The sequence below is a fragment of the Leishmania mexicana genome, chromosome 4 (genome assembly GCF_000234665.1).
Source record: "Leishmania mexicana MHOM/GT/2001/U1103 complete genome, chromosome 4".
In the NCBI taxonomy this organism is placed as follows: Eukaryota; Euglenozoa; class Kinetoplastea; order Trypanosomatida; family Trypanosomatidae; genus Leishmania; species Leishmania mexicana.
In genome coordinates, this window is record NC_018308.1 from 302,540 (window position 1) to 321,686 (window position 19,147).

General features: G+C 65.5%; 5 protein-coding genes across 5 annotated transcripts; all 5 read right to left on the bottom strand.

Annotated features, from left to right (window-relative positions):
- Positions 1–76: 76 nt before the first annotated feature.
- Positions 77–3,808, bottom strand: LMXM_04_0830 (conserved hypothetical protein; the record flags this gene model as incomplete). The annotated part of the gene is made up of 1 exon (XM_003871802.1): positions 77–3,808. The coding sequence occupies one exon, from the start codon at positions 3,806–3,808 to the stop codon at positions 77–79; it is 3,732 nt and encodes a 1,243-aa protein (XP_003871851.1).
- Positions 3,809–5,313: 1,505 nt separating this feature from the next.
- On the bottom strand, positions 5,314–7,923 carry LMXM_04_0840 (tyrosine phospatase-like protein; the record flags this gene model as incomplete). The annotated part of the gene is made up of 1 exon (XM_003871803.1): positions 5,314–7,923. The coding sequence occupies one exon, from the start codon at positions 7,921–7,923 to the stop codon at positions 5,314–5,316; it is 2,610 nt and encodes an 869-aa protein (XP_003871852.1).
- Positions 7,924–9,395: 1,472 nt separating this feature from the next.
- On the bottom strand, positions 9,396–10,478 carry LMXM_04_0850 (putative serine peptidase, Clan S-, family S54; the record flags this gene model as incomplete). The annotated part of the gene is made up of 1 exon (XM_003871804.1): positions 9,396–10,478. The coding sequence occupies one exon, from the start codon at positions 10,476–10,478 to the stop codon at positions 9,396–9,398; it is 1,083 nt and encodes a 360-aa protein (XP_003871853.1).
- An 836-nt stretch (positions 10,479–11,314) lies between these two features.
- Positions 11,315–12,490, bottom strand: LMXM_04_0860 (uncharacterized protein; the record flags this gene model as incomplete). Its single annotated transcript, XM_003871805.1, has 1 exon — positions 11,315–12,490. The coding sequence occupies one exon, from the start codon at positions 12,488–12,490 to the stop codon at positions 11,315–11,317; it is 1,176 nt and encodes a 391-aa protein (XP_003871854.1).
- Positions 12,491–14,610: 2,120 nt separating this feature from the next.
- On the bottom strand, positions 14,611–18,192 carry LMXM_04_0870 (hypothetical protein; the record flags this gene model as incomplete). The annotated part of the gene is made up of 1 exon (XM_003871806.1): positions 14,611–18,192. One exon carries the CDS (start codon positions 18,190–18,192, stop codon positions 14,611–14,613), a length of 3,582 nt encoding a protein of 1,193 aa, XP_003871855.1.
- Between the last annotated feature and the right edge of the window lie 955 nt (positions 18,193–19,147).

The following is a 19,147-nucleotide window of genomic DNA, read 5'->3' on the forward strand; positions in this document are numbered from 1 at the left end:
ACACATACACACACACACACACGTACACACACAGACGCCTTCTTGTTCGCTGGCCGCCGCTTGCTTCGGCGACCCGTTACTTCGACCACCAAAGGGCCTCGCGCACGGCGCGGGAATCGTTGACGAAGTAGCTGCGCCGCTGCCGGGCCGGGGAGAGGTTAGCGGAGCGCTGCTGCGGCTTCATAGAAGGGCTCGTGCCGCCTGAGGTTTGAGGTTGCGGGCTCAGTGACATCCGCGGCGTAGATGTGGCGGTGAAGGTGGGCGGGCTGTAGCTACCCGCGTTCAGGATGAGCAGTGGCTGCCTTTGGAGCTGCGACGGCATGAGCTGCAGGCTCTTCAGCAGCTGCTCCTGCTGAAGTTGTTGGAGCCGGCGGCCTTGCAGGTCATCCAGCACAAAGACGAACTCCGTCTGCGTGCCGCGATCGGAGACGAGCGGGGGTTCGCGGCAGCGGCTGCTGTGCCCGGCGGCGGCGGCGGCGACGATGCCAACGGTATTCGAGGACAAGGAGGAAACGGTCGTCGACGGCGCGGACGCCGGCTTCAATCCTGGCGGAGAGCACACCAGGGTGTCACCCTGAGCCGCTGTGGCAGCAGGTACTTCCGTCACAGCCTCCACGGTGGCGCTGGACTCGCTACACCGGCTTCTGCGATACATACAGCGCATGTCGCCATCCTTCGACATGGCTGCCTCCTTGCGTCTGTACCGTTCCAGCGCGGAGACATAGCCTTCGTGAACTGCCGAAGGCTTGTCGGGTTCGCTGCAGACGGCGGCTGCCGCCTTCGCTTGCGGCGGTGGGGGCAGGGCAGGTGGTGTGCCATCCAGGGATGTGCTCGGTGACACTGCTGCTGCGGCTGGCGACACCCGCGTTTCCTTCGTCGGCTGGACCCTCTCCAACCTTGTGCGCTGTGACGGCAACGACAACTCGGACAGCGACGACATCGACCCGGACACCGGGTCTGCGTGTCGGCGCACGGTGGGGATCGGCGGCTCCGGCGACGGATCCACGACGGTCGACGACGCCGCCACGCTGAAGGCGAGAGAGTGCGTCGACTTGTCCATGACAGACGATGGTGCTGTCTTGGGCGTCGGTGCCGCCGACTGTGAAGCGGCAGTCGCGACCGCCTCTGACTCATCAGTTTGCTGCTGCTCTGCCTGCTGCTGCAGTGGCAGTGACTTGAGGGACCCTGTGCTTCGCCGCGAGTCCGTTGGTGCCTTCTTCAGCTCACTGGGCCCACCAGCAGCGACAGCACTGCCCACGGCACTGCTGCTGTGGCGGCTGCTCGTGCCCGTGACTGCCTCAGTGAGGAGAGAGGCGCTGGCGGAAACCAAAGGCGGCCTTGACACCTTCTCGGCCGCCTTCCCCGCCCCTTCACCGCTGCGCACTGGGCGGCTTCGCCGCTCCGTCGCGGCAGCGCCATCGGAGCTGATCGAACGCGGCGTGCCCGTAAGCTTCGGCGCCGCGTCGAGCTCCATTCCAGTATTAGCGTTGACGCGCGTCGGCGGTGGGGCCACGGTCGGTTTCACCGGTCCGGAGATGCCCTCGCTGTGGCTGCTGCTGCTGCTGCCTCCTGCGCCACCCCCCAGGGATGACTGAACGACGACTGCCGCCGACACCGTGACTATTGGCCTCGATGACGCCATGGCTGCAGCGGACTGCAAATTGTAGCTGTACTCCTCGTCCTCAACGAACGCCAACACGGCATTGACACACTGCTGGTGCTGCTGATCGTGCAACGGTGCGGCTGCAGACATCATGCGTGCTGTCGTCAACTGCGCATAGTCGTACTCGCTGTCCGATATTGGGATGTCGTTACTCGGCTCTGAGAATGGCGTTGGCCGCATGATGGTAAACGGTGTCGAGGCCAGCGACCCGTCCGCCGCCATCATACCAGGCGACAACGACCTCACCGAGCCTGGCAGTGGGCTGTTGGTCATGAGCGACTCGCACTGGATGTGGCCGGTGCGTCCTGTATTAGCCGACATGTTGCGTCGGTACGGTGCGGTGATGTCGCTGACGATGCGACCGCGCGGCTGCGTGAGGCCGCCGCGCCCCTGCGCTGTCGTCTCCTCGCCGTACCCGGCCACAAAACTGGAGAGACCGCGGCCGGGGCGCACCACCGCCCTATTGCTGTGGCTGCCGCCAGTTGCATCAGCTCCTCCCGCCTTCCCGTGCTGCACGCTGGAGGCAGGAGCCATCGGTGGCGACTGGGACGACTTCCGCTTCTGCGACGGCACGAAGCTCTGCGCTTGGATCGGGATCGGCGCGAGGTGCTTGACGATCTCGTTGCCGTCCTCGTCCGTCGTCATCGGCGGCTCTGGGTACATGCCGAAGAGATCGGCCTGCTCTGGGATGTAAAACTGGCGCCGCCCAGGGCGGCTGAGCAGGAGCGGATCGACAAGGTGCGTCTGCCTGTACAGCTCCTTCACGTCCTGCTCGAAGCTCATATCCAGGCGCGAGGTGCCGGGCGCGGTGCTCAGCTGGTGCGGCAAGTTCACTAGCCGCTGCCGCTCTTGCGCAGGCACGCTGGCAAGCGGGCCCGGCGGTGCACAGCAAGGTGACATGGATCGCCGGACGGCACTGCGGCTCCCCGTATTGAGGTGGAAGGGGCCAATGCTTGCAGTGGCGCGGCTGGTGACGTTCCCTTGATAATCACGCCGCTGCGGCGGCAACGCGCTGCCGCATGAGCCACTAAAGGACCGAGGGTTCGCAGAGCTTCGGGCCCTCTTCGGTGTGGCGGCGGCGTCGGCCGCTGGGGACTGCGACGACGACGACGATGCGGCACAAAAGGCGCGTTGGCTGGCCTGCTGGCCTGAAGTCTTGACTGACATGGCGACGGCAACGGACGGCACCGACGCGAACGACGAGAAGGCAGGAGGCGGCGGGAGCGCGCCGCTGTCGCAGTGAGAGCTGCTTTGGCTCTCCTTGTCGAACGGGTCCGCTGTCGGCAGGCGCTGATACATCGAGCTCGCCGAGCTCCCTGGCACGCCATGTTCCTCTCCTAAGTCAGGACGCACCGAGGCGTTGCTCCTGCGTGCGTCCCCAACCATCGCAGACGACGTGTGTGAGCGCACAGACGGCGACTGACGGGTGGCGACGGCGACCCCTGCTGTGGCTGGCACGCCAACCGACGAGGCGGCGGCGGACCGGTGGCGCGCGGGGTTCATGCTGTCCTCGGTACCGTCTTCACTGGCCTTGCTGTGCGCTTCGCCGGCGCCGCGTTGACTCGGTGCTTGTGACGTCCTCTTCACTTTTGAGCTTGTCCGCGACGCCTCCTCCGCCGCATCGCTGAGGTGGGCTGGCCGAGAGGCGGACATCGACGGCGGAGCTGGTGGCCGCGGTACACCCTGTGCAGCGCTGTGGCCCGAGCGAAAGACGGAGGAGGTAAGAGATGACGGTAGATTCTCCATGTGCGGGTCGATGCACTGCTGCCAAGAGCGCACCATCGCGTCGGCTTCGAGCGACGCCAGGGAAGCCGCGGCCGGAGATGGGGATGCGACGACCGCCTCCGATGGTGGTGGGAGCTGCTGGCGTGCTGGCGTTTTCCGGGCGGGGGCGGCGCCGTCAGCAGTATCAATGCTCTCCTCCGCTGGAGGCTTCTCTGAGAAGATGCGTGACGACGACTTCCGGTCCCACGACGACAACGGAGGTGCTGCGGCTGCCTTTGGTGTGCCCACTTCTGCTGCTGCTGCCACCACCACCACCGCAGAGCTCCCGGCAGAGCTGTGGCCGTTGATCGCCGTCGAGCCTGTCGCCAGCAGGACTGCAGCACCGTTCCGCCTCGCTCGCGCACTTCCGTTGCGGAGCATCTCACTGGCGGTGCTGGAGCCCGGCACTGCGGTGGATGACGCGACTGAGGCGAATGATCTCTGCGGCTCTCCAGATGCTACCGTCACGGAAAGCCGCTCATGTCTTCGGTGTGGCAGTCGCGAGCTGTGAGTGCTGACGCGGCTGCTCGGCGCCTCGTCGTTTAGCGAAGGCTGCTGCGGTTCCTGCGCCTGCGAGCCTGGACGCTCCTTGGCGCTGGATGCGGCGAAATTGTTCTCGCTCGGTGCGGCTGTTGTGTCATCGACATGTGCGCTATCTGTTCGCCTGTGAGATCGGTGCCTGTGGTGGCGCGAGCTGTGCTCACTGTCGTCCGGCCGGTGTTGGCGGTGGTGGCGATGATGCCGTGAGCTGCTGGTGTGGCTCACGGATGGCTCAGCATCGCCGTTGCGGCCTGCGTCCGTGCTGCTGCGGTGATTGTGGCGACGAGATGCACGGGAGGAGTCGGTCCCTGATGCGGGCCCATGCCCCTGGTCAGAGGCGGCGGAGTCCATCCTTGAGAATCGCAACGTCGATCACTGAAGGCGGCGCCTAACGCCTGCGCGCACACACACACACACTACTGAGCGAGAAGAGCGACGTGGTGGGAGCGGGGGGGGGGCGGTTGCTCTCTTTCTGTGCGTGCTCGAGAAGTAAAGCAGCGCCCCACCACGACGAGTATGACGGCGCGTGGCACTACTCCGCACTGTCAGTCGACCGAGGCACAAGCACGCACGCACAAGGAGCGTTCGGTTGGTCGGTGGTGGTGGGGGAGGAGGGGGAGAGAAGGGGGAGGGGGGGGGGGAGCAGTACGCAGTGGAGTTGGCGCACAGATACCTTGGAGGTGTGCTAATATGAGGATCACCGACACCGACACATACATACATATACATACGAGGGGGGAGGGGGAGGGGCACCACACGCCTACACGCACACGCGGGAACAGCGTGATGGTGGTAGGGGAGGGAGAGGGAGCAGACGGGAGCAAGCGAGCTCGAACCCACACAAAGCACACGATCAGCGGAGGCGGACAGGCAAAGAGGACGTATGTGCTGCAAGCGTGCGCGCTATATGTGCGGGTGCGTGTGTGAGTGTATGTGGGGGGGGGGCGTTGTCATGGGTTTATAGGCGGATGCAGGGCAGAGAGGTAGGTAGGTGTTGGATGAGGTGCGCGGGGTCGTGGCAGCAGGGCATGTCGCGGCTGCACGGGACACACTGGTGGCGTTCTCTCCCTCTCTGCGTGTGTGCCGGGGTGCACGCATCTGTTCCGCGCACGCGGCGTGCATAGGGAATCAATACGGAGGACACACTGAGGGGCGCAGGTGCACCACACGTCCATTGTGTGCCACCCAGCATCACCACTGGGATGGTGTCGTGTGCCTGTGTAGTGGCATATTCGATTTGGTTACGCTTGCTTCCGTGTCGCGGCTGGGCATTAAATTCCGAGGTATACAGAGAGACGCACGCACATGTCGCGCACTTCATCAAGCACTGGTGCCCACGCACTGGCTCAGCGAGAGTAGCTGCGCTTCGCCGTCCGCGTGGAGGGCGGCAGCGAGGCAGTCGGTGGCCCATTGACCCCAACCACCGCCGCACCGCCCCCGCTCGCGCTTCCACCGGCAGCGCCACCGCCTCCACCACTGCCACCGGCTGAGCCACCACTCACGCGGCCACTCCCAGGGATACCGCTGCTGCCGCCGCCAGTTGCTGACGGCGCTATCAGCCCCGACGTCCAGAGGAGCGCGCTCACACGACCATCCAGCAGCCCACTGGCGCCAGGACCCTTGCTGGGAGCGGTGTCGCTGTGGATAAGGGAGGAGGCCAACCGCCGCTGATGCTGCTGCAGCGCGTCCCAAGATGTTGCGCTCTGCCAGCGGCTACCGCCTCCAACACCGCCGGTCGAGCTTGCCGCCGCCGCCGCTGCCGAGACCGCTGCCGGGAGCCCGGCCATGTTGCTCTTCTCACTGGGGGAGCGGGAGGAGTGCGCGCTGCTCCGGGTGAGATGGAGCTGCACATTCAGTGTGCCGGTGCTCGCGGTGGGTGACGGCTCCGCCGATGAAATCCACTGCGGCGCCGCGGCGCCCGGTAGAATGCCGCGTAGCGGCAGTGCGACAGGAAGGCGGTCAACATCGATGTAGTGCTGCCCGTCTGCGGCCACCGTCTCGGCCTGCGGCACGCACATCCACGGTGCGGCGGCCTGGGGGCGGAGATCGCCACCAGGGCCGCGCATCGCCCCCTTCTGTTTGTGGCTCACGGCAGCGCTCGCGGCGCTCAGCGGGCCATTCACGAGGCCAGCACCGGTGACCGATGATGCGGCACCAATCGCGGACGCAGAAACGCGACCGAGCCCGGCTCCAGGTGCTGCGCCCGCACCGCCCGCTGTGGCTGCGGCGCTGCCGGCTCCACCGGACACCGCGATGGACAAGCGCAGACGCATGGTTGTCGGCAGACGTTTTTGCTGACCCGTGGCGGCGTCATAGATGGACCCGCCCCAGAGCCACGCCGGCAAGTGCGGTGGCACTAGGAGAGGCCCGGTGTAGTCCGCGATGAACGCCGCCTCATCTTGTACCTCGCGGGTGAAGCGCTGAAACTCGGCGTTGGCGACCTTTGCATCCCACTGCAGCAGCTTGCGCAGCGCCATGATGACGAGACCGGTGACGTGGCGGCCGTCGAGGCAGTGGATGTACAGGGGGTGCATATCTTTGTTCATGATGAGCTGCAGCGCCTCGCTCAGCTCCGACGGCAACAGCTGCACCTCGCCCTTGGCGCGTTCGGCGTGGATGTGGTGCAGCTGGATGTGCTCTGCCTCCGCGAAGCACTTGATATCGTACGTCGGAGGCTCCGGGATGAGCGACACAATCGTGCGCAGCCGCAGCCGCCGAATGTATGGAAAGTTCCGCAGGACGGGGTAGGCGCCGCGGTACACACCAGACTCCACGCGTGCGAAGCGGAACGGCGGGACGAGGGTCAGGGGTAGGGCCGCAGACAGCGGGCCCGAAGCAGCGCTGCCGGGGAGAGGATCGGCGTGAGGCACTTGCGGTTGATGCGGCTGCGAGAGGCCTCTTGTCATGGCTGGCACACCACCACCAGTGTCCCTCCCGCTCAGACTGCAAGTGGAGCTCAGCTGGGCGGTGTCTTCGTCGGTCGCCACCAAGACGGTGCCGAGGTGCGCGTGCTCAAGTAGCGTCAGCGAATAAATGGGATGCGGCGGCGACGCCAGCATGCTGACACCGCTGCTGCCTGGATTCTGTGGTGTCCCCACGCCGCCAGCCCCTCCGTTGGTCCCGGTCACTGGTGCCGCCGATCCCCGTCGCCCCCCTACGCAGGCTGCCGCGGCGCTGGCGGGCCGATGCAAGCGCAGCCATGGCGCCGCCCCGGCCATCGAGCTCGAGCTGTGCCACACATACACGGGCGTCGCTACTGGCGTAGTAGCAGCGGCAGGCGTGGCACGCGCGGTCGGTGACGTTGTTAGATGAGATCCCCCCACTGCACCGCTTCCAGCGCCGCCGCCGAGTCCAGTGGAGGCAGTGAAAGACTGCGACGACGTCGACAGGGAGCCCGGACTGTTGCGGCCGGCGCCACTTTCGGCGTCCATCGGGGCACCGGTGGTAGCGGCGCTCACAAGGCCTGGAAACAAGCTGCTGCGCGACGGCGGCGGCAAGTACGTCGGGGATGACGTCGGCACGCCACATGCGTGTGTCGCCGCTGCCGGATCACTCCCGCCGCGGCTGTGGCCATTCACGTGGTACTGGCCCACAGCTGACCGCCGAGAGCCGAGGCGATGTACATAGAAGTACGGGGACGCCGCGGCCGGCGTCGAAAGGGGGGTTGGCAGCGTTAGTGGCGGCGACGTGTGGCCGCCGCTGGGCGGCGTGACTGGCGGGGTTGTCGTTGCCGCAGGCGACAGGCCTGCGCTGCAGGGGGGTTGCGATGACGAGGCATCCGCGGCGGTGCCCCCGCAGCGACTGCCGCGCAAGTGCTGCCCATGCGACCGCGGTCCCGTTATCGGCGAGGACGTTGGCAAGGCACTGGCTCCGCCACCCGCCCGCGCCGCATGACTCATCTCGTCGAAGAGAGCGGCGGCGGCGTCGTGTGTGCTGTGCCCTCGGCGCGCCCACATCGAGTGCGGCTGCGGTGGCGGAGCACTCATCCCGCACAGAAGGCTTGTTGGCAAGGAAATACGTGCGGGTGACCGCTGTGCTGCGTCAACGTGTGTGTGCACGTCCAATGGGTCTGCGCTGGCTGCCCCCCTAACCTCTCACGCCGCAAGGACTCCGAGAAGTATGTGCGACCCGTAGAAGACACTGCATGTACGCAACACTCTAACGCGCCCTCAGGCAGAAGCACGAGTTGCGACGCGGATGGACAGAGGAGAAGGGGTGGAGGAGGAGGAGAGGGTGAGTGGGTGGGTGGGGGGACGCAGGGAGTGAGGAGGAGCAAGATGTTATGCCACCTGCGCTGAGCACGGGTTAATACTGCTAGAGAACGCACGATGCGCGGCGGGCAAACACGTACACAGCTTACAGTAGCCAGCGGGGTAAGCCACACCGACGTCGTGCGCGAGGGTTGCTGCTACTTCTACTCTCCGTCCATCGGACAGCATGACTTGAGTGGCGGGTGCTGCCCGCAAATTGCCGCGCAACCATCCTCAAACAAAAGCGTACCGCATACATGAGCGCCCGCGCGTGTGTTGATGAACAAAGGTCAGCGGGATGCCGTTGCACGGGAGGGAGGGGAGGGGGAACGATTGCACGGGAAGAGCGGCGACAAGTCGACATGTGAAGCGTGGTTGTCTGCCCACAAAGAGTGCACGACTGCGGCTGGATGGGTGCCGGTGTCGGTGTCACATGTCCTCTCCTCCTCCCCCCACACACATGCACACAGCTGCCTGCACGTCCTGTTCTGGGGTTGGCAGCCCGTGTCATAGCCGCTCGGGCTTGTCGCGATGCTCGCTCGCTATTTTTCTGTCCTTCTTATTACGCTTACGTCAGTCGATCCAACAAGGGGAGAGGACGGGATGGGAGACGTCGGGGCGGGAGGTGGCACGCCGATGACCTCGCCGCACAACAGGACCGCCGGCTGTCCTCTTTTCCGCGTTCACAGCCACACACACACACACAGAGGCATCCCACCTGTGTGTTGAGCGTGCAGGCGCTCTGCTTCGCCGCCGCCCCCGGTCTCCCCGCCATCTTTCTTATTGTCCCGCCCCTGATTCTGTGTATTTACGCTGTGATCGGCGCTGCTGCGACGTACAAGTCGCCGCACCCTCGCACACGCACTCGGAGGCGCGTGCCAGGCGCATGGACAGCAGAAGCGAAGAGGGCAGAGAACGGATGAAGCCACGCACGCCTTGCGGTATGACCATTGAAAAGCCCCCCCCCCCCCACACCTGCCCCAAACAACCATCACGCCACGGATTCGATGTCGCGGGGGGGGGGCTCTGCCTGGTGGGGGAGGGAGGGGGGGGGGCTGTTTATGCGTTGTGTCTGCCCCCTTCGGCGTATGCCGCCATAGCCCCATGCTCTCATTCTCCCCCCCACCCCTCGCCCCCCACCCCCTGCACTGTCGTCACTTGCTTGCTTTCCTTCCGGCTTAAAGCGTGGCCGTGAGCTTGTCGAGACCCAGCATGCGGGTCGGCAGGGCCCAGAAGAGGTACGCCATGAGGGCGCCGCCGGTGGCCGCGCCGTGCTCCTCCGGCTTCGTTGTGAAGATGCGCCAGACGTCGATCACCATAACGAACGCCGTCAGCACGAGGAAGGGGATCGGCGGCTGCTGAATGAAGTTCAGGTGACGGAAAATGAGCCCCTCGATCGCCACGAGACCCATGATGAACGGGTTCGGCCCGTAGCAGCGCCCACGCACCTCCAGCTCGTCCATGCCATAGTACAGCTCAAATTTCTGCCGCGCCACATGGATGACGCTGCCGCCGAGCGTGCAGAGCAGCGCGAAGAAGGTCATGCGCGTGTTGCCGAGGAAGCCCAGCATCGTGTCGCCAAATTGCCAGAGCAGCCAGCAGTCAATGAGCAGTTGGAGGATGTTCTCTTGATAGAAGGCGTTCGTGAAGAGGGGGTAGATGCGTGCCCAGTTCTCGTGTGAGAGAGTGCAGTGCTCGACCACGAAGTCGCGCCAGTCGTCGCTGCCGAGGTTCATGATCAGGTAGCACATCACGTTGGCGAGGAAGAGGATCATGACGATGTTGATGGTATGAAATGGTGGGGGAAAGGGCAGGTAGCCCGGGCCGGAGTTCATGTTGAACGGGTTCTCCTGCTCGTTGCCACCGCCATCCTTCTGCTCCTCCTCTTCCTCTCCCTTGTACCGCTCGAGGTTGTTGACGCCCTGCAGCTGACCGCTGCCTTCGCTGCTCTTCTTTGGGGAGCGCGCAACGCGGGTGGCTCTGGCGACGCCGTAGCAGCGCTGCGCAGCGAAGAGCGACGAGCACGCTGTCGCCATCGGCGAGACCGCGGCTCCGGCGAAGAACGAGGCGCGCACCGGGACTACAATGGTAGCGGCGCCGCGCATCGTGCGAAGGGCGGTCAGGCTTGTCGGAAGCGTCGACGACACAGACAGCGATCCCGAATGGAGGGCGTGCATGGCGGCTGCGGAGGCGCGCACCGTGAGCAGGCCGCTGCTGCTAGTGCTGGTGCTGCTGCTGCTGCTGCTCATGGCGCAGCGCATTATAGCGGGCGATGACGACACTGTTGCTGCCGCTGCTGTTGCCAGCCGCGAAATCCGCTGTGCGCCACAGCGGGCGGCAAAGATGCATGGCGGCCGCATCTTTGGGGACGGGAGCGATGAGGGGTGGAGGAGCGGGTGCGCCTGAAAAGGGTGATGGAGGGGGGGGGCGGGCGGAAGGGCACAGGCAGCAAAGGCAACGTCTGTGAGCAGGCACGACGAAGCACGCAACCGCACGGGGAAAAAAATAACCTCCCCAGATAGGTTGCACGGCGAAGGCAGTGGCAGAGGCACGAAAGGCAGGCACCAACACACGCGGGCGATGCACGTACGCACCCGTGTAGCCCACAAGCAGGAGCGTGGAGGAGGACGACACTGCGCGCACGTGTAGAGGCCGACGACGCGAATCACGCGCGAGAGAGGCAGAGAAAGAGGGAGAGGCAGAGGCGGAGAGAGGGCTGAGGGATCGGAAAAGCGATGCGCGGATGACCGCGTCACCAGCACGACAGGAACACGCTGCTCGAGGGCCCCAAGGCATGGACTAACCACCACCACCACCGTCGTGGGAGCACTCAGCAGCGACGATGACATCCACTACGTCAAGGAACGATAGATGGCGTGCCGTCTTTGCGAGGACTTGTCCAGCACCGTGCGCACGGCAACACTTTGGCATTTCTTCCGAATCACTTTCCTTTCGCTTTTTCCCTTGGGAGGAAGGGCGACGCGCACTCCAGCGGGTGCGCACACGAGGATACACACACGCGCGCACACACACACACACACACAACAACAACAACAACAACAACAACAACAACAACCCGTGACGGGGGGGGGGAGTATTACGAAGTCGTCGTCGCTGCTGCTGCTGCTGTTGCTGCTCCGCCACCACCCTGCTGCTGCTGGTGTTGCAGTGCGTGACGCTTCTCCTCCAGGAGCCGTTTCTCAAGCTGGTCGCGGTGCATCACGTCACGCAGCCGCATGCGCCGCAGCCGCATAAAGTTCATTTTACTGCGCATGTGCGGGTTGGCGACGGAGCCGCCACGGCCGAACGTTGGTGGGATCTGCGCGGCCAAATCGCGGAATGAGATGTGCTCCGGAATACCGATGAGCGCCTTCGCTTCGTCAAGGTCGAGCTGGTCGATGCGGACAATGTGGCGCACCCGCCAAATTCGCTTTCGCACTTGCGGGATGTCTGGCACGATGGTGGTCTGCCCCATGAACTCCAGGCGGAGCTCGCGCAGCATGCGGTTCACCTCCCACGAGAACTTAAAGGGGTGGTCGATGCATGTTACGATGAACACATTGCCGACGCGGCGGTAGGGACCAGCTGCGATGGCCGTCGTCGACGTGGCGGCACTTGCGGGTGCTGCGGCGGAAGTGGGCTGCTGCTGTTGCTGCCGCCGCGGCGGTGTTAGGTGAACATCACGGCGGCACACCGCAGCAGGGCGCAGGCTAGTCGGTGTTGGGGCGGCTGCTACTGCGACGCTTGCTGCCACGGCCGGCGAGGCGGTGATGCATCGAAGAAGTCGTAACATGCGCGAGTGGGAAGACAACCAGCGTATCCGCTGTGCTCTGCGCGCGCGCGGGTGTTTGCGCGGGTTGCGCATCGCAGCGAGAGAGAGAGAGAGGGGGGAGGGAGGACACGTGAGAGCAGGAGGCGTGTAGTAGATCCGAATTCTGACGCGTGCGCACCATAACCACGACAGGCTGCGGGCATGGTGGCTGAGGAACACAGGGGGTGGGGCGGGTGGGGCGGCGTCGTCGACCTGGTGAGAAGCGCGGAAAAATAGGGAGACCCAGGCTTGAGGACACCGCCGCCGCCCCAGCAGCACCGACTCCGATCGTTGGCGTTCCCTGGAGCCTTTTCCCCCCTCCCACCACCACTCAGCCGTGCCTTGACGGTCGTCCAAGCCCTCCACATGAGGGGATCCTCTCCCGTCACCGTGACGCACCGCCTCTTCCACCTGCCCCGGCGCACATTGCGAGCCGCACGCGCACACCCGCCTTGTTGTCATTTTTCATGTTGTCCGTGGGCACGTCTTCTCTACTGCTGCTTACCACACACACACACACGGACCCCTGCCCACGAAAGAGCCTCCAGCGGTGCACAGCGACGTTCTCGTCCCCCTCGCGATTCGTCCAGCCTTCGTGAGAGATGAACTGGACCTACAGAGAAGCCGCGGCAGAGAAGGTGTGAACACTTCTTCGCCTTTTCTCTGCCCGGTCCGTCTATCTCTCGGTCATCCAAGATGAGTCTCCAGCCCACGCCGCCCTCCCCCGGCCCTGCCACAGGTCCATCCCTTCCCCCCTTCCCTTCCCCTATCCGCGTGGGGCCAAGCAGCCGTAGGCCGTGTGAGGGCCCGGGGCGGGGAGACACGCTCCAGTCACGCTGGCACTTCGCCCATCATACGGATCGTACAAGCGTGTGCACGGCCGCCGGCCGCTCTGGCCCTGCCACCACGCGACGTGGCCCGGCACTGGCAAGAGGATGGGGGAGGGCGCTGCTCGGCTTCCACCCAGGGAGTGGGTGTGCACTGGACGCTGAGGCACCACGCGCTGAGGTGCGCACCCCTCCCCCTCCCCCCACCCGTCATCCGGGTGCACGAGTTGCACAGAATAAGGTGTGGAGCGATGGGGCGGGAGCCGTGGATCTGCGGTAGTGCGGTGACTGCTCTCGTACCGCGCCACACTGGCGCCGCGAGCTGCAGCATCCGCAGCAGCCGGTCGCCCACTCTCACAGTAACGGTACCCCCCCCGCCGCATGTGCCGCGACGGGTGGGACGCTGCCAAGAGTCTCTGGCAGCAGGTGGCATTCCGCCCTCCCCTGCAGCCGCACGCCCCTGACAGAAGTGGGTGTGTCAAGCAGAAGGGTGTCAGCGGATAAGTTTGTGCCTGCGCACACAGAGCTCCTAGCGTGTCGCACGGAGGGGGTACAGGAGGCGGTCATTGACACCCGACGGGGGGGGGAGCCCGTGCAGCGCGAGTGGTATGTGCTCCGAGCCTCAAGCGGTCGGCGAGCCTCGTGTAGCATGCCGGGTACCACGCAGGGTCGGACGCCCGCATAGTAAAGCACTGGTGGTGGTGGTGGGGAGGAAGGGGATTTAAGACCACTATGATAGCGCAGTGGTAGGCAGCACACTATCCGCACTCCATCTTGCCGCCACTGCGAGTCATCCGCCGTTGCAGGAATTGAAAGTGCGGGCAGGTGCCCGTGCGGGACCCGGCGCACACGGTCTCTGGTCGCCTCGTACGCTCAGCATCCTTGTTCATCTGGTGTGGGAAGGCTGCCGCCAGGAATCTCTTTTCTCGGCGTGTAGCGCGGCTGCGGGGGATGTCCGGCTGGGCGTCGAAGACCGGTGACGAGGTCTGCCGCGATCCATGCAGTTGGCGTCGCTTCCTCCGGTACTGCTGATGTCGCATCCTTGCCAACTCCATCCTTGTGCTCCAACCCGCGATGGCCACGGGCGGGCCGGAATGTGAGGCGCACGCGACGGGCCCGCAGCGCCAGTACATGCGCCTCGATGCGTCGCAGCATGCCGTTCTCCACCGCTGTATGGCCCGTTTCGGGCGCCATGAGGAGGGGCAGCGCGCTCGCAACAACGACAACCACACGTGCTTTTTCTGTGCTGCGGGCTGCATCCAGTTGTCCACGCAGTACGCCAAGCCCCGGCCCCGCTGCTTTCCGCTCAGCGCGAGAGCTGCAAGCGAGGGGCTGGTGAGCGGCAGCCTCTTGTCGCCGTGCCTGTGAGCGCATGACGGGTATGGGAGCAGCGCGGCCACACCAGGCGTCGACGGATAGGCAAGACAACGACGAGACACGTGAGGGCAGCAGCCGCTACCGCGCTGACGTGGCTGCGAAAGGGAGCGCGCGCCACGAGAGAGAACTACAGACGTAGATATATATATATATATATATACATGGACACACGACGAGTGCAAGGTGCGGGGCGGTGCGCACACCATCCGCCCCACCCGCGCTGCAGCCGTCTAGCAAAAAGGAATGGGAGGTGATACAGGCCTCACCTTCAGCGCATCCTCTTCGGTATTGCCGGCATCGGCGTTCGTGGCATCGCGTCGCTCTTCCTCGGCGTCGTCGCAGGTCACCCTGCTGCTACCGTTGCTGCTGCTCTCTGGTTCAGTGCGCCTCCTCGAGCTCCTGGTGGTGACCCCTGCTGCCCTCGCTCTCTGTATCATACTGCTCGGCGTCCTCGTCACCCTCTTTCACGTACTCGTAGCCCTCCGGTGCGAACACCTCGTCGCCGAGGACCAGCACTGGGGGACCCTTCTTCACGAGGCCGTCGTCCTCGTCATTGAACATCTCATCCTCGCCGCACTCCGACACGGCGACCGGCTGCGTGTCCGTGGTACACGAGCTGGTGCTCACGAGGGCTTCGTCGCACTCCCCCAGCGAGGGGACGAAGGCCGCGTGGGAGGCCGGCGCAGCTGGCGTCTGCAGTGTCGTTGAGTGGCCTACGTTGCTGCTACTGTTGCCATAACACAAATGGCCCGAAGCGCCTGCTGCCGTGCGCTGTGCCGTGGAGGAGGATGCGGCAGCGGAGGTGGTTGGAGGTGGATGGGGCGGCGGCGCCGCCGAGCCCTGCGTGCGGTGATAAGAGCGGCCTTCGTCGTGCGGCCGCTCCATCCCCTCAGCCCGCAGGTTCTCTGTGTGCACGGCTGACGTGCGCTGCGAGGGGCGCTCTTCTGCGTGCTGCCGCGCGCAACTTCGTTGCTGAGGCGACAGGCCGGTAGCGTTGCTCATCTGTAGCGCTTCGTGCATGTGCGTGGCATAGCTGTGCTGCTCCGGCAGTCGGCGGCGCTCCAGCGCCCCGGTGCTGTTCCTACCGGAAGCGGTCACTGTGGCACTCGGCGTGTGTGTGCCAGCGGCGTATGCCTCGTCAGCCGCCGCAGCATCGTCGTCGTACGCGTCGTTGCCGTCAGAAGGGTAGTGCGAGTCGAACGATGCAGCATTGGACCCCTCGTCGTCTGCCTCATCGTGCCCATAGGCGCTGCTGCCGTAGGAAGACGAGGTGAGTGGATGCTGGTAGTGCTGCGGATGCGGCTCCTCGAAGTTCGGCGGAGGAGTAGGCGCCTGTGAGCCGGAGACGTCGTCGCACGGCTTTCCGTCGCTGCTACAGTAAACGTGCTCCAGCTCTCTCGCCAGTGGCGATGGCGGTGCGAGGACGGCGCTCGTGTACTTGCTAAAGCGGGCAGACGTGTACCCACGCATGGGACTACCGGTGTTCAACGCCGCCGCCGCCGCTACACCGTGGCTTGGCCTTGCGTGTGGGGAAGGGCATTGCTGCTGCTGCTGTTGCGGCTGTGGAACACAGGGGCGAGGGTGAGGAACGGAGTTGGGGAGGCGAGGCCCTGGGCCATCAGTGGCCGCGGCTCCTGCCCTGGCCAGCGGTGTTGGGGCCTGCTGTTCGCGCTGCGGCGCTGGGTACATGAGGGGTGTGCGGTACCCATGGCGACTGCTCACCTCGCTGTCGCTTGGCATCTCGTGCTCATAGGAGATGGGGATGCACGGCTGCGAGGACGACCACGGCTGTGGCGCGGCGTGGGGCAGGCGGAGCGCGACGCCAGGGTTAACACCGGAGCCACGCTGGGGAGGTGCCGGCTCCGCAGAGGACAGGTGCGGCCGACAGCTGCGACGCTCTGTGGTCGGTAGGGCTGCTCTTGCTGCCGCCCCTGGTGGTTGGAGAGGCAGCGCCTGCGGTGGGACAGCGGCCGGCGGGATGGTGGTGGGCAAGGTGGTGCGGCGGTTCTGCTGCGATCGCCGCAGTATCTCATCATAGAGACTTTCCAGGTTGCCGCTCCGCCGGCGCTGCGGCTGCGGTGGGAGGGCACCTGCACTGCTGCCCTTGTCCTTGTGAGCGGGTTGCGCAGCGGCAGCTGGGTGCATGCGATCGTCGTCTTGCTCTCGCCGGCACCGCTCAACATGCCGCTTCCCCATCGAAGGCGGCTGAAAGACAGTGCCCTTGACGAGCTGCTTTCCGGTTGCTATCTGCTGGACGTGGCGCTGGAGCAAGTGGCCACCCGCCTCCTCCCCATTGGACGCCTGCGCCGTGCGGCCGCCAGCTGCGACACGTTGGTGGGCGGGGAAGGGATCCCTGTTCGTGTCGGGGGCCGAAGTTTTGCCTGCCACACTGGTCCTCTGCAGGATACGCGGGGCAGGCAGTGTTGTCGTCGCTGTCCCGGACGGGTCGCGCGTCGTCGCCACGGTAGGCCGGTTCGTCGCGCGCGCCCAGCGGTTGCCGTCATCGAGGAGAAACGTTGGGTGCGGCGCACCATCGCCAAGCCGGCTGCTTGCGGAGCCGCGGCGTCCGCGCAGCACATCACCGCCCTGCGCGCTCGGTCGGCGCAGCAGCATCGGGTAGCGGCCAGCCACCTCATCCACGGCGCAGGTGTAGTTCACCGGGTCCAGCAGCGCTGCCTCTTCCTCTGCCTTCAGGCCGCCAATGTCGGACGGGTCTGGTGCGTCGGGGTCAAAGGACTCGTCCGGCAGCAGGTACCGCACCTTCTTCGTTGTCTTCGTGAAAGTGGTCGTCGACACCTGCAGGGTGGAGGGCCTGATGAGGAGCGGCTCCCCGGCCTCGCGCACCGCGCCGTTGCACGAGGGGCGATGATGCGGAGCGGCATCGTTACTCACTGCTGTCAACGCGATCGCTGACCGTTCAGGGCTGCGCGTGCTACGAGGGGCCCCGCGCGATGACTGCCGCGACAGCCGAGAGCCGGTGTGTTGCGTGGAGGCGGCCGGCGACGAGGTCGTCGTCGAGGACGGCATAGGAAAAGCCGTGGACTGAGTCGACTTGGCCGCAACCGTGGTGGTTGCTATACAGGGCGCTGGCTGGACAATAGCCGCGCTGGCGGAGGCGGAGCTGCGTCGCGGCGGCCGCTGACGGAGCTCGGCAGCGGCCACAGCCTGCGGCATCGCCATGTGGGCCCTGGACACGGTTGACAAGGAGGTCTCATTGATGGGGGCTTTTTTTTCCACCTGCACGCCTGCGCTGGCTGAGCCAAGCCGGCTGGTGCTGCCTACCTGGTTGAAGGATGCCCTGCGCGGGGGCTGCACCGGTGCCGCATGCGTTCCCGGCGTGCTCCAGCCGCCGCCCGCTTGGACCGTGGAGTCGGATGTCGGTGGTCGCGGGCACTCCTGCGTCCTACCACCGGGCGTCACCTTCAGCACCGCTATCGAGTGTTTGCCACCACGAAGGTCCTGGGAGGCGATGACGTTGCCACCCTGCGGGCCGGCGTCGAGTGAGGTGCGCTGCTGGAACGGCGCCAGAGGCGGCGCACCGCTGCCTCGCACGCCGCTCTGACGAGCCCCGGGTGTGTTGCGCTCGAAGAGTGTCGGTGAACTTCCCAGCGTGGACAGTGACAGAGCCTCCAGTGGGTAGCCGGCGCTGTGGTCGCGGCTGCCACTGGTGCGTAGCGCGGGGACAGCGGAGGCGGAGGGGTAAGGCACTGCGGGGCTGGCTCCGGTGGACGTCTGCCCTGCCGCAGTCGAGTTCGCGTGGGCGACTGCAGATACCGGCCTGTACTCTGTGAGGCTGCCTAGCAGCACGCCGTTTGCCAGCGCCCCGTCGCGACTTGTCGTCTCCAGCCTCATCTGGTGCTGAGAACCGCTGCCTGTCCGCGGCGGGGTAGACACCACTCCAAACGACCCTTGCCGTGGCTGCGGGGACGCTGCCACTGTGCTGCTCTCTGGGAGTCCCATCCCGTTGAGGGCACGACTTGCGCTACAGCTCCGAGCGCTGTCCGCCGCCATTGTGCTGCTTCCAAGCAGCAAGCTGCGTGTCTGATCCGTTGCCTGGCAAGACGTGACGCCAGAGAGGACCCTCTGGAGCGAAAGGCGACGCCCTTGCTGTCGTCGCCGTAGCTCAGGACGTGAATATAACCTCGAGGGAGGGAACTGTGGTGGGCTGCTGCTACGTGGTGGTGGTGGTGGGGGGGGGGCGCGCGCTCACCCGCATCGCATGGGCAACACGTGCGCGCCGGCTCTCCCACCAGCGCACCTCGAGACACTGAGCGCGCGACAGAGGCGGAAGGCACCACACGGAATACTCTACAGCAACGCAAGGCAACACAACCCCGCGGACGCGCGAGAGGATGCGAGGTTAGCGAACCGAAAAGGACGTTGATGTCTACACACGGCACATGGCACACGCAATGGGAAGAAAATATAACCGAAGAACTATGATGGAGGCGGGGCCCAGAAAACAACACACACACACGAGCGCGCGACGCGCGGCACCGACGGCAATGATGGACGCCACCCACTGCACTCACGCGAGGAGGCGCAGAGGCGGCGTGGTGGCGGTGGATGGGGGGAGGGGGAGGGGGAGGGAAGGGGTCCCTGGTGTATGGGTACGCAAGAGTGTATTGCGGAGGATAGGCAGTGCGTCGGCGGGAGCGAAGGGCGGCAAAAGAGTTCGGGGGAGAGGGAGGGGAGGGGGCGATGCGTTGTGTGTGTGCACATCCCTCTCTTGGAGGGTTGCACGAGGAGTGGCAGTGTGAGATCAGATGGGGCCGCGCCCAGTGCACCCCTTCCCTCCCCTCCCGAGTGTTTTGTCCGCGTTGACGGAGGAGGGGGACGGGACAGGAGGAGGCCACGGCGTGTCTACAACGCCTCGCACCGATCCCGGAACGACACTACGCCTGGGGCGTCTCTG